The sequence below is a fragment of the Mercenaria mercenaria genome, unplaced genomic scaffold (assembly GCF_021730395.1).
Source record: "Mercenaria mercenaria strain notata unplaced genomic scaffold, MADL_Memer_1 contig_1840, whole genome shotgun sequence".
NCBI lineage: Eukaryota > Metazoa > Mollusca > Bivalvia > Venerida > Veneridae > Mercenaria > Mercenaria mercenaria.
The window spans coordinates 59,839-74,490 of NW_026459850.1; the positions used below are offsets into that span (position 1 = coordinate 59,839).

At 33.3% G+C, this 14,652-nt stretch overlaps 1 protein-coding gene across 1 annotated transcript in view; it reads left to right on the plus strand.

The window, feature by feature from the left end:
* The window catches only part of LOC123561909 (von Willebrand factor D and EGF domain-containing protein-like), an 18,065-nt gene extending 10,242 nt beyond the window's left edge, over positions 1 to 7,823 (plus strand). Inside the window, exons 16-21 of the mRNA XM_053532883.1 lie at positions 639 to 703; positions 1,080 to 1,246; positions 4,058 to 4,172; positions 4,414 to 4,442; positions 6,415 to 6,715; positions 7,244 to 7,823. Of these exons, the coding sequence (XP_053388858.1) occupies positions 639 to 703; positions 1,080 to 1,246; positions 4,058 to 4,172; positions 4,414 to 4,442; positions 6,415 to 6,715; positions 7,244 to 7,271 (705 nt within the window). The 3' untranslated portion in view covers positions 7,272 to 7,823. The remainder of the gene's footprint in view (positions 1 to 638; positions 704 to 1,079; positions 1,247 to 4,057; positions 4,173 to 4,413; positions 4,443 to 6,414; positions 6,716 to 7,243) is intronic.
* The last annotated feature ends 6,829 nt before the right edge of the window (positions 7,824 to 14,652 follow it).

A 14,652-nucleotide genomic window follows, 5' to 3' on the forward strand; every position in this document is an offset into this window, starting at 1 on the left:
GTGTGTGTCTGTGATCAGGTTTAACGTCTTATTCAACAATGCTTTCAGTCATATAAACGACGGTGTCTACTTGTAGCAGTGAGCAAAATGCCTGACTTTATAGTGTTGCCTCACTGGAATATCACGCCGTAGACACCTGGCACAGTCACATTATACTGACACCGGGCTGTCCAGTCCTAGTACTATCCCCTTAATACTGAGCGCTAAGCGAGGAAGCTACTAGATCCATTTTTACGTCTTTAGTATGACGCGGCCAGGGATCGAACCCACGACCTCCCGCACTCGAAGCGGACGCTCTACCACTAGGCTACCGAGGCGGTGCCTGTAATTGTTACAATATATCAATTGTATTATATATGTAGACGTTTATAAGTGTATTTGAAATTTCTTTCCTAAAATTGTCATTCCTTTTTAATAGCTTATCAATGTATATAGTCATAATATTAGCTTAATATTTGTTTGGTACGGTGACGACGTATTATAACATTTCCAAAAATGTACTGCTTTATATACTTTCTAAATATAATGAATAATATACAAACTTTTAAAAAACTTTAGCAAAAAGCGTTACACGCAATCGTTCAAAATTTATTTGTTTTATACACTTTACATACTAATTATACTCTATTTTCGTAAAGCTAATGCAATATTATCAACCGATACTTGGCTTGGGGTTGAAGAATATCATCATTAATTCCCTAGAGTAAGTACTTAAATGAGCACTTGGATTAGATTACATTATCAGATATGACGTATTCAAAAGTAAACTTTTATTCCAAGATTTGAGATATTGATACCCATTACAAGCTACCGAACAATAAGATTTATATCAAATATGAATACGTAAACATACTTAATTCCATATTCAATTTTAATTGTGTTTATTATCTAAATATAATACTATAGTGATTTTCACATGGAAATAAATCCACTCAAAACAATTCAGGTGCTATATTATTATATCAAAAGGCAATTAAAAGCATTCATGTAAACAGTCGTAAATTTACTTCAAAAATATCAATTGTTTCACTCCTTACATTCTTTACTGGTATATGTTTCTAATACAATATGTTAATAAGTTTTAGGTCAGGCAGCTTGAAAGTTCAGTATGCTGTTATTGTACAGAAAGATGATTTTGTTGTGAAAGCGTTGTCAGTTGCAGTAGCAAATTTTACACGTGGAGCAAAACTTGAGATGTTTGGAACCGATTATTCCGTAAACGAGGTGAAAATAGAAGACACAAGAGGTAATATTGGAGATAACAAAGGTTGCGATTTCACTACTTGCGTATAAGCAACTACTTCTTACGAAACATAATGAGCGTTAATTAAACTTGTCTGAAACGTTTAATGAAGTTACTCCGTTCAGGCAAAATGAAACATTTTTAAGACTTCAGATCAAGTCTTTACAAGTGTATTTGGAGCTTGTAAGGCTAAAATGTGTGAAACTTGCAATGTTTTGTTTTTTGACAACTGAGACGCTTAGAAAAATAAAGAACAAATATCTGCATGTACTGTTGTTCGTACAGTAGCGACTTACTCAAGGGAAACAACCTGTTTATAGAATGTAATCTTATAACTGAACATCGTCAATCTTAATCCTACTCAAGGTATTTTGATGTTACAATAATGGTAACGTAATCTGCCTATGTTACCCGCACAACAGGATAAAGCAGTCATGCACCGAACAGTCATCATTAGAATTGTTTCTTTGCATTATCGGAAACAGTTTCCGCTCCATAACTGGAACATACTTAAACATACATTGGACCTCTTGTTGTCAAACCTCATAAGATGATTGACGGCGGTTATTAAATGACCTTAAAGATTTCGGGATGTAGGTCATAGGTCAAGGTATCTGTAACTTTGAGCAAACAGTTTTTGATCAATTACTGGTGAAATTCTAGGGCCTAGAATTGTCAAACTTCATAGCAGAGCATATTATTGGGAGAATGTGTGTTTCTCAAACAGGTCTCAGGTAGTGAAATGTTACATTTTAACTAAAACTTAACGTATTCTGTTCCCTCATCACAAATATCAACAATGATTCTCGACAGCTATACTGCATACTAAAGAATAATGAAATGTCGAACATTTGATTTTGTTGACAATCAAAAGCCTCAAAAGGATCAAACAGGAAACTGTTATGTTAAATCTTTTAAGAATTAATATTTTAAATGATTTAAAAAAAAAAAACATTTTTAATTTATGTATATTTAATATTATTTAAATATAGCTATTTATCTTGTGGTTCAATGCATCATATTAAACAATCTCAATTAAGAGGTTTAGTACTGAAGCATAGAGGGGACATCAGATTTTTTTATTTTAATTTATGTCGTGGTCACGAGATACAACTAAGAAAGAAAAACGAAAAACGAAAAATGTTATCTCGTGGCCACGAGATATAACTGAGACAAAAACAAAAAAAAACAATTTCTTAATTCGTGGACAAGAAATATAACTAAGAAAAACAACAAAAAAATACGATTTTTCCTAATTTGTGGCCACGAAATATAACTAAGAAAAAAAACGAATTAGACATTTTTTTTTTTTTCGTTTTCTTTTTCTTAGTTATATTTCGTGGCCATGAATTAGCGAAAGTCGTTTTTTGATTTTTTTCTTAGTTATATTTCGTGGCCACGAATTAGCAAAAGTCGTTTTTTGTTTTCTCTTAGTTATATTTCGTGGCCACGAATTAGCAAAAAATCGTTTTTCGATTTTTTCTTAATTATATTTCGTGGCCACGAATTAGCGAAAAAAAAACGTTTCCTTTTTTTGTTTTTTTTTTACTTATATTTCGTGGCCACGTATTAGGAAAAATCGTTTATTGTTTTTTTTCTTAGTTATATTTCATGGCCACGAATTGGCAAAAAATCGGGTTTTTTTTTTTTTTTTTCTTTTCTTAGTTTTATTTCGTGGCCACGAATTAAGAAATTGTTTTTTGTTTTTTTTTTTGTTTCTTTTTGTCTTAGTTATATCTCGGGGCCACGAGATAACATTTTTTTGTTTTTCGTTTTTTTTTCTTAGTTATAACTCGTGGCAACGACATAAATTAAAATTAAAAAATCCGATGTCCCCTCCATGCTTCCGTAGTTTAGAGAAACTTTAGAATATGTTTGTCAATGAATATTTATTATAACTGAATGTGTTATATAATTATGCCATGTACTAGTGCTTTATAAAAGACAGAATACACCTTATTAAATGTTGGGCGTAATAAAAAGTACGAAAAAGAAAAAATCAGAAATAGAAATATAAACCTTCAAACACATTTCCAATTATCAAACGCAAAGAGCATTTATATTTAAAAGAAGCGATCTTTCAAAATATGTGAAAACCTGTCGGCTGGAAGTCGATGCTTATCCAGTATACGAGGAATCGCTTTAACATTTCATAGTTTGTTTGTGTATATAAATGCTAAATAACTTAGTGTGTGCAACTGTAGCACTACTGGATAAAACAAAGATATCAAATCATTTGTCTTTTTCTAACAAAATTATCACATTTCTAGTATAGCCGTGAGATACATATATGAAAGTAACGTAAGATTAAAGTTATTTTAAATCAACTATAAATAATATCTAAGAGTTGTAGTTGGGTAAGACTTTAAATTTCCGAAAGGCAATCATTGTAATGTGTTGTCGTGCGGGCACTCCTTGGCATAAAAATTAAAATCAATGTCACCAAAGCAGGATAGAAGAACTATCCGAGACATATCAGAAAGTTAAATACCAAGGAGAAAAGATAATTCTAGTAAAATGTGCATATATGAATTCCCTTTACATTTTTATCTTGCCGAAATTCCTAGACTTTTGCATATGATTAATATGTATTCTTTCAAGTGCCTAGGGACAACGAATGATAGCATTTGATCCGTATTCCGGACACCTCAGTATGTAACTTGATTTTTGTATCTTTTGTTCGGTTTTCAACAATTAAATAAGATTAAAGGATTTATAGTAATGTGGAAAAAAACTGATTTAAGAGAGAGAGAGAGAGAGAGAGAGAGAGAGAGAGAGAGATCTTTTAACACCACTTATATGATTTCTTTTCAGTTGGAAAAGAGACGGACAAATACCAAAGATTCCTCCTTTGTGAAAGTTATACCAGTCTACGCCCTTGCGAGAAACATGAAAGTTGTGTATTAGAGAAAGGTTTCCTTACGTGCATGTAAGTTCAAATATTTTGAGTGAAACCTTTTTAAATGTTATTTAAAGTAGATATGATAATGGTTCAAATTATACACAATACATACCATAAGATATTATAACATCTTGGAATTGCGCTTATGTGTACAGTTTTATTTGAAATATGTATTTCATTATTATTATAATAGCAATATTTTTATGTTTACTTTGAGAAAATGATACAAAACTGCAACTGCCTCAATCTGTCCTTTTAACTCTTGCAGAAGAACAGCCGATTCAAGTGTTGATTCAGGTAATACATTAGATTATTACACAACTAAGTTGATCCAGGTAATACGTTAGATTATTACACGACTAGGTTGATCCAGGTAATACATTAGATTATTACGCGACTAGGTTGATCCAGGTAATACGTTAGATTATTACACGACTAGGTTGATCCAGGTAATACATTAGATTATTACACGACTCTACATAAATTGCCGGTCCATTGTTTATACTGTGTGACCGGTCTGTTACATTTTGCTGCAGTATGAAAATTTATTTCTGACGTTATGTAATATAATATTTACTGAATGAATTGCCGGTCAATGTTCACAACCAGCTAACCAAGGTCCTTTGTATATTAAAGTACAAAAAGAGAAATAACAAGTATTTTTTAATTCAATTATTAACCAGAAAAAAATGATCATTGAAATTGAAATGAAAGAAGCGTTAAATTGCATTTTAATAAATATTATTGTAATAAAACTTGATTTATTAGAAAATAAAAATACTGTTGTGTCTTATCACTTTGTTTGTTTAGCCCTAATTTAATCAGGCTTTCTACACTCGTTATAAAGAACCGGTTTGTTATAAAGGTGAGAAATATCACATGCAAACAATGTACTGCACAGTAGATATACAGTAGCTTATTATGATAAACAGAAGCTAGTCTATCAATGGTCCAGTCTTGTATATTGTCCCTTACCGCCAATTCGCAGACCGTATGATCACCATAGGCCACATACCTCTCATACCAGAATCAGTGTCTCTATGGTTGAAGTGTGTTACAAATTTCATAACCTTTCATGAACAGACTCAACCAAACCGAGTCTGCTATTTCTGTGCTTGGTTGCTGTTTATGTCTGAAAAGAATCTTATTGTAGATGTTTTAAGAAACATAATTTAACTCTTATATTATTTCTTATATTAAGATGCTTTTCATATATTACCTACAATATCTCTAAAAATTGAAACAATTAAAAAATGTTGACAGGGCGTTTATCATGTAATATTGTACTAGGCTAAGTGTGTGATCTTATAAATCACTGCTCTTTGACATGAACATTTAAAATGTCAACATTTTACATTGATTTTCTTTTATATTGGCGTTAAGACAGATTAAATACTATATGCTAGTTTCTGTTACCACATGTTTTAGATTGTCTTATTGTACCTAGGAATAAGTTTTATGGATAGAACATATTATAAACTTAACGTATAATGAAAGTTATCTTTTCTAGGAAAAAAAACGTCATATGTGATACTAAGCATTGCTGCGCGATTATGTACACAAAAGTCTAACAATTTATATGTTAGTCACTGTGTTGATTTTAAGTTCTTCAACATGATTTTCTAAGGGATGATGGCAATCAAAGTGTTTATTCTCTATCAAATAAGTAATGATGAATGATATTTTGATTGTTAGTCTTTTTTTCTCAAATGATATACAGGGCCTCTTTGCCCGTGTGGTTAAGGTTACTAACTTCGAATCACTTGTCCCCCGGCTTTGTGGGATTGAAACATTGCCCAGGTTGTAGAATTATTTCAACGGAGGAAATTGTCGAGCTGGTAAAACTTAACGGAATGTCGATGGTGCTACCCATGTTCCTGCCCGTGGTGAAATTTAGTTTCCAGAGGGACATATGGTGTCTTCCTCAACCACGAAAAAGCTGTTCATTGGACTCAACAAACTGTTATACAATATTTTGCAGTACAGTTTTCTCAAAACAAATCCCCGTGACATATTGTTTCGACCTTGGTATTTCAATGGTCTTTCAAAGTGGTAACTACAATGAAAGGAAATTCTGTCCGTTAGACAAAACAACTGAATGATGCTTTTCTACACTACAAGTGATTTTCATAGAAATTGTTTTGTTGGGTCTGTCTTTTGGGACCTGTTGCTATAAAAACGTTCATTGTCTTTTTGAAATATGTCGGATTTATCTTTTTAAGAACTGAAACAACAGAGTAGTACTTGAAATGTATTTACATTTTAACAGGGAAAATGAACAAGATAATAATAATCTCGTCGGCAGTGGGAAGTATATTGGTGATCATCGTATTTGCCCTTGTCGTCACAATTTGTTGTAATAGGAAGAAATACAAGAAACGCTTAGAAAACCACAAACGAACCACAGGGCAAAACGAATATCACGATATGAATGACACGGAAACGGTCCAAATACCTCGAGCGAAACACAATAACGATAAAAGCAGAGGGCATACAGCAGACCAGGACAACCAAGCTTATCAACGTGACGATGGAGGTTCTGCTGTCGCAAATACAACAATTAATTCTAGGTATAAATACATAATGGTACTGTCAAATTAGTTCAAAATGTTATCATGATTGTGCTAACCCCATCATCTGTATATTTTCTAAACAAAGTCCACAATTTACTTACAAAACGAGTAGTTATAGTAATGTTTTGAACTTTTTTTTCATACGATACATCTCGTTAAAAAGATTATATTTTAGGCGTCAGTTAAATATAGAATTTTCTGCAAAAAAGAAATATTGTATTAAATTACAAGAAAAAGGTGCAGTTTGCTATAAAGTTATGCGTATTAAATCTACGAACTCACTGTATGGTGTTTTCTGTTGTATTACAAAACGGTAGAACTTTTATTCCATGTAATATGTATACGTATATCACTAACCATAATATTAATGATAATTAATATGATCCTCTGAAAAAAGCAGAAACTTACTTTTTATATAATACATAAATATATAAAAATTCTCAATTCTTCATAAAATTATTAGTTTACCTTTTCATTTTTTTATTTCATTACATGTTACATTATAATTATTTATAATACTTTCAGATTAACGTCAGGATCATACCATGAATAGAAGGGCGGTTATATCTCTTACACTGGAAAAAAATCATTGAACAAGATTATTTACGTTGACCATACGGATAATGATTCTAAATTCGTAACTTTGTCCTACAATTTATATTTGTTTTTACTTTAAGACATAATCCAAGTACCTCTCGATTTATCACAATGAACTCTTGATAGATTAATAACACAAACTATTCTTCTTTTTGTCTTGATCATGTATCAATTCATGCTTGATCTTAAAAGTGTTACCTATAAATGTTATGAACAAGTATGCATTAAAATAATAAGAACAATGATTCAATAGGAAAGAGCAGCAAGCAGCTCAGTCCTATCAAATCAATACCCTTTTCTACAATGTATATTTAGACGAGAATAAGATACCCATTTAGGAACGGCAACTCTACAAACCAACTAACGCTCTATATTATGAAGATCCGTCATTTTTTAATCTATTTGATTATTTACTTCTTTACCATTTATTTTCTTGCAAATTATAACATGACATGCCAATTATGTTCAAATCACTTTGCTACTGTATTGATTTTGTTGCAAATAATGGCATGAAATGCGAATTAAATAACGTTCAAATCTCTACGCTTAAGTGTTTGTTATCATTTGCTTTATGAATGCTAATAAATCATGGATCTAAAATAACGTCTTACAGATTTTATCAGTGAATACAGAGCAGTTTTCAACGGCCATGAGGCGGTCGTAAAAAGTTGCCCCATAGTTGGACTCAGTCAGTGAATGTAAAACCTCAAACTTTTGCTATTCGGATGCCGGTCATGTCATCACTGGTAATTTTGATATTATTAAAGACAAGCGTTTTCGTAATTTATTCTTTAAAAGGCCTGAATATAGAATTCCTTCAACTATTGATTTTGATGTTTGTCTTGGTCAGATTGCGGAATCCATCGAAACTTTTTGTGTTAAATGGTGTTGTCGTGAGAATGCTGATCCCAATGCATTAACGTCTTGGAAACGAAATATTTTTAACATTGTTGATTTTCGAATTAAATTTTATCAAACAAACGAACACCTACTTCCACCAAAACCCAAGTTTACTTTAAGACATTTGAAAAAGGAATTCTAAAAATTTCATTCTAAGTATGTCTTAGTTCCAGCAGACAAGGCGGCCAACAATATTATCATCATTTGACGCCTACGTTATATTAATGTTTTACAAAAGAAACTAAATAGCACTAAAGCTTATACACCGAGTCCTTCTGTTAAAAGTAATTTGGTCACTGATCACATCACTGTAGTTTCTAATTTGAAAGTTCGTATAGACGATCAAAAAATTAAACTTCCAACCATGTACTGGATTCCTAAATTACATAAACAACCATTATATCAAATAAGACAGCAGGCAAAGGCTTTGAATTTGCTTCAGCCCATATTTGAAACTGATGAAAAAACCTACGATTTAGAACCTCATCAATAACTAACATTGAAAGCATGGCCCTGTCAAAATCTTTTCCTGACAGAATATGTTCTGCTGTCAACCTTGCAAAAACATCAGACTCCGCCATGAGGTTTTTCAAGCCAGCATCACCATACAAGTGACCAATACCAGCAAAAACAGACATCATGAAATGCATGCCGCCTTCAAGTGGGATAACCCTTTTCAATTCAGTTGGTCGGGCCCACACAATTTCAAGGGCTTTTGTAAGTAACCCCATATCAAAAATAATTGGGCAAACAGATTGACCTAACGCATTGATTTGTTCTTTGGTTCGCTTTAGAATAGTGTACACAGTGTTGTAATCATTAGGTGTTGCCATTATAATGGGATTAAAAACTATTTCAGTAGTTTCACTAAAGCTGTCATTTTGTACATAAGATTGGAACACAGTCCACGGAGGTACAGTGTCTGCTCTGTCATCACAGAGACTTGCCAAAGTGGCTCTACTCATGTGGTACATTATTTCCTTCAGTCTAAGGACTTTTGCACTGTGTGGTTCCGGGCAGGCGAGCTCTTCTAGTGTTACAGGCGGCTGAAGCAATGGACTAGGTCTAGTAGTAGGTTTACTGTATAATAGTGTTTGTGACAGTCCAGAACCTAAAATAATAAACATGACATGTAAGTAATAGAACAAGCATTGGAAACATGAGGCTATCTGATTTGTAAGATAGCTTTATATTCCAGTCACACATACGGCGCGGATAGCTATGTCTAGCCACGGATAGAAACGTAGTAATCTGTATTGATCCGTGCCTGAGCTGTACAGATTGGTACGGACTGATACGGATTACTACTTTAAGGTACGGCTAAGGTACGGATCGATGCGGATTACTATGTTTCTATCCGTGGCAAGGCGTAGCTACCCGCACCAAATGTGTGACTTGGGTATTTGTTACCCTGCATGGCCACACTTAGGTGTACATGTACATTTTATACAGAACAAAGCTTTATTGAAAAAGCAACCTGTGATACAGCTTTATAACATATACTATTGGAAATTGGCAGAATTGTCATCGATGAAAACTTTATAGAAAAAAGGAAGGCTCTCATCAAACTCGGATAGTGTGCATTATCTCATTATTTTGCAAGTTAAGCTACAATATGAGTTTCTAAAGAAGTACAATAATAATACAGTCAAACTTATTTGGAGGTGGTCTTTATTCACAGGTTAACATACACTGTAAATGTTAAAATGGGGAACAAAACATATGGTCTTTAGAGCCAGGTGGTCTCTGTTCAGATGTGGTCTATAACACAGGTTTGACTGTAATATTAAACATACCTGGAAGCAATGAAGTATCAACTGAACGATTTTGAACACGTGGGATTCTGACCGCTGTCTGTGGTTGTGTAGGAGTTGTTGAAACCAAGATACTAGTCATAGCGTGTGTCGATCTTTTACCGCTCAGTGTGTTTTCTTTATGATCCCAGTTGTCTGCTGCGGCTACTAGAAGTCCTCTTGGACCATGTGTTTCAATACTGTGTACACTCAGATCAGACGGTACGATTCCTCCTGAATAAAAATATTTAGCTATTAGTCCTGTTTAAAAGTACATAACGTATACATTTGTACTTACCTGTCAGTAAACTGAATCTTAATCATCACCTTTTTATTATCATTGTAAAGTGTTTAAATTGAAACTATTTCTTGAATATATTACTGGTATGTGTACATTTTTTGTACATGTTGCATAACATAAAACAACTTTGGGAGGACATGACGTTCATAATTAGAACGAAACATCTTGATTTAAACATGAAGTGCGTAAAACAAACCTCAGTAATAGGTGGAGCTGTATTACATATGTACTTATCATAAAACGAATCGAAAACAATAGCATACCTGATGGGGTCTGCTGTTGGTTAGCTGACAAATATAGAAGTCAGGAAGTGTCAGACCTCAGTATAGGGCAGTGTATAACCATGTGTATTTAAATCCTCTATGAGTTTCTTGCTCCCATATGAGTGATGTAAATACATTGTTAGTCCAAGATGCTTTGGTGTAATAACTGGCTTGACAAGTGTTATTAAATCAGAACAAATAGCAATGGTCTTCTTATCAATTTCCTCATTTGCGCTATTTGTTTTACTTAACCAGGCCACAAATTTCAAAAGCAGGGGATCCAAGAAGTCTTTTTGATGTTCAATGCTTAGTTCCTGAGACGAGTAGTATTCTCCCTTAAGACCCTCAGTCTTTAATAATCTGTTTCGGAGAATCATAGCAGCTTGGTGGATGACCGAAATTTCATCCTTACCTGGGTCAGTAAAAGTATTGAGCAATTCTGTGGAACACTCATCCTGCTCATTTAATTCAGTGAGAGATCTTTCAAGATCAACATTCTTTGACAGGGCTTCAGATAGTGTATGCTGGTTTGAGCACAATAAATCTGTCAAACCAGGTCTACTAATGAACTTGACTTCTGGCCATATACGTTCTAGAGCTTTCTTTATGAATTTAGCTTTGACTTTGCTTGAACAAATTCTGTCGCCAGATGATTCACAAATTTCACTTATACGGCTTTTTAAATATGACATTTCAGATACAGTTTTGTCCTCTTCAACTTGAGATTTAATTTCTGCTTTCAAAACTTCACAAGCATTTATTAACTTACCCTTATCTGCTTGACTTTTAAATGTGTTATTGTTCTTATCAGATATATAGCTAGCTAGACACCCTTTCTTCCTGTGATACCGGACTTCAACTGCCACCAGATCGCCATTTGTAGTTAGTAACCTTGCATAGAGCTTTTTATCTCCTTTCACTTTAGCTGTTTCGATTAATTTTGAGTACAATTTTGAATTTTCATTGACTGACCCCTCAACAGTTGACCACTTAGCTCTGTGCTTTGAATTACATTTTTGGCCACAAATGAAACAGTTTTCCTTCCAACTAAAATCAGGAACGTTGACTTTTGATCTGGTATATGCACTTTCTTCATCAAAAAGTTTGGATTCAGTCGGGAGTCCATTATCTCCCACTTTGTTATAAAATGGATGGACATATTTTGCACGGCAAGATTTATGATAGTAGATACATGTTTCTTCTGAACGTATTTCAGATTCAAAAGCAATGATACTAGCAGAAAATGCATCATTTCTGTCTCTGCATATTGACAGTAGAGAGTCACATTTTTCTGGGTCAAGTACTGTTTTATTGCTATTGAAACGTTTATTACAAAAACAACATTTGTTAGAATCAAAACACAGTCTTCTTTTCTTGGGTTCAGATGTAGATGTATCCATTTTACTTACCTGGAAAAAGAAAACAATATAGGAAGAAATAGTGACAACCAAGCATGTACTCCTGTCATTATAAAACAATTTACAGAATACTTAACGTAATGAAGAATTAAAAAAAAAGGTATGAAATGCTTTTCTCTGGTCATTGGAGTGCATTAAACATGCACATTGACAGAGTCATCTCTGCACTCTGGTTCATGCTCTCAGTGCTTTGATTTTTTATCAGGCCTAAATATTAAAAGACTGCTTGCTGTGCAAAATTATGAGGGCGATGCATTTGCAATAGCATCAGTAGGTAAAATATTTTTTAAATATAAGTTTTAGTGATACGGGATAATTTACACGGGAATTATTTATATATGCACCGAATGTATTAAAATTTAATTTTATGAACAAAAACCAACAAAATCAATATCTGAACAAATTATTCAGTTGAACAAATAATTCATGAAAGTATTTTACGCATGTCTGCTTGTTTTAATCCCATTTTTGAGACTGATTTTGATTCTTGTTTATTTATCAAATTTGACAAGGTCATGCACTGTTTACATTCTGGGTTTCAATATTTTATCACATTGACATTGTGTATCATTGTAAAATCTATCAGGAACAATAATTGTAAAATATTTTCTTCTCAATTTACCCTTTTTAGGCTTTATTAGTAGGTAATATTGTGTATTTCTACATTGTTTACATTTATTCATTTGAACTTTCCCGCTTCCAAACTTTTACCGGTGATGTGGCTATTTATACCTCAACAATTTGGTCCTACCACAAAATACTATATGTAGCCAACAAAAATTGTTGCAGAAACAAAGTAAGTGTTAAAATGATAGTAAATGAAACAGAGGTGGACATATAAGATCAATAATACTTACCAGTGTTATCCATTAATCGGCTATTCTTCGTCTTATTTCATAGGACAACATCCAAATGAGTTAATCTTGATCAAACAAGACACAGCACAGTTTGATCCATAAATACCGGTAGATAGATATTCGAAGTGAAACTGATGTAATTTCCTATTAAATGCTTAATGTGTTTATAACAATAAAACATGTGTAGGTTAAGAATAGGTGACTTAAGTCAGAACAGATAACACAACATATGCTCAGTTCTCGTAACTCTGGTTATTTTCACTGAAAATGTGGCCATTTTGAAAGCAAGCATGGATTCTACATAACAGTTTACACATTCTTCTTACCCAAATATAACGTGTTTTCAACATTATATATACAAACATTGCTTGGAGCTAATAGGAAATGACATCTTCTTGACATATAGACCATTTACATTTATTTCTAAAATTCATGTCAAATTACCCCACCCACTTATAAAAGATTATGAATTAAAGAAAAAGAACATTTTTTGTTCTTTGTGTATTTATTTTCATTACCTGAATGTTACATTTCGTATCTGAGAATAAACACTTACACTTTTTGTCATATCCATTTACCTGCTCTTAAAAATAGCACCCAATACCCTATATTTAACCAATTCTGAGGGGACAAATTTCTATTTTTTTGCAAAATTTACAGAAATGTATATATATAAAACAACTAAATAATGTAATTCCAGTGTTTAATCATGCATATAAAGACATAAAACAAAATTAAAATCATAAAGTGCAACATTGGGGTCAACAAAACGGAAAAAAATAATATTTCTAATTTTTGGCGGCCATCTTGGACGCCATCTTGGATTTCTCAAAATGCCACCATTTATGCCGATTTATGCCGGTAGTTTCATAAACTTCAAACTTTTACGAACATTTTGGTATATAACTTATATTGTTGTACGGGGGGGTCCAGGTTAATATTTTTTTAAGTCAGAAAGTCACCCTACTATTAATATGATGATCGTGATTTCTCTGACATAGACTGACTTTCCATCTTGGTAAAGTGATTGTGATAGTGCCGCGTCAGTAGGGACACAATGGACCGCGCTAAGATCAGATACGAAACGATTATTGTTGCTAAAGCAATAGAGTCAAATGTGACTGAAAATAAACAAACGCCCCTCGTACTAACTGTGATTCGTTTAGGAAACAAGAGCACCGCAATACGAAGCAATATACGCCCAAATGTATGACTTTTGACCTTTAAATGTTACCTTGACATTGCAGCCAGCCATCCGAAACATGCGCTCCGCACGTCGTCTTGATGTGGTGAACATTTGTTTAAAGTTTCTTTAAATGCTTCAAAAGGTTCGAGAGTTGCACAGCGGACACGAAATTGCTTACGGACGGAGGGAAAGACGGACACTGGCGTCATAACATAAAACGCCCCCCCCCCCCCACCTCCTCCTCTGTCGTATAAAAAGCCTATTTGTTTTTCGTCAAGACAGGCAATCGCAAATATTAGTTTTTGAAAGAGATCAATGCTCTGTGGGTGAAAAATTACAAACGGCAATCAAAAAGTCTTACAATATTTCAAATACGTTTCAATTCGGCAATAAACACAAAATATGCCAAGCTATTGTCGATGAAACGAATACATAGCAATTCGGTTTTTGGACGGAAAGTTTAACATACAAGAGCTTTCCTCTACAGCTAAATTCTTTAGGGAAAATGATACACATCTATCAGGCTGGTACTTACATGACCAGTAACAGTTATTGCTGATAATCAAGATCTTTCTGGGAAGTCCATACCTAATAGATTGCATGTTTTCTACATTAGTTG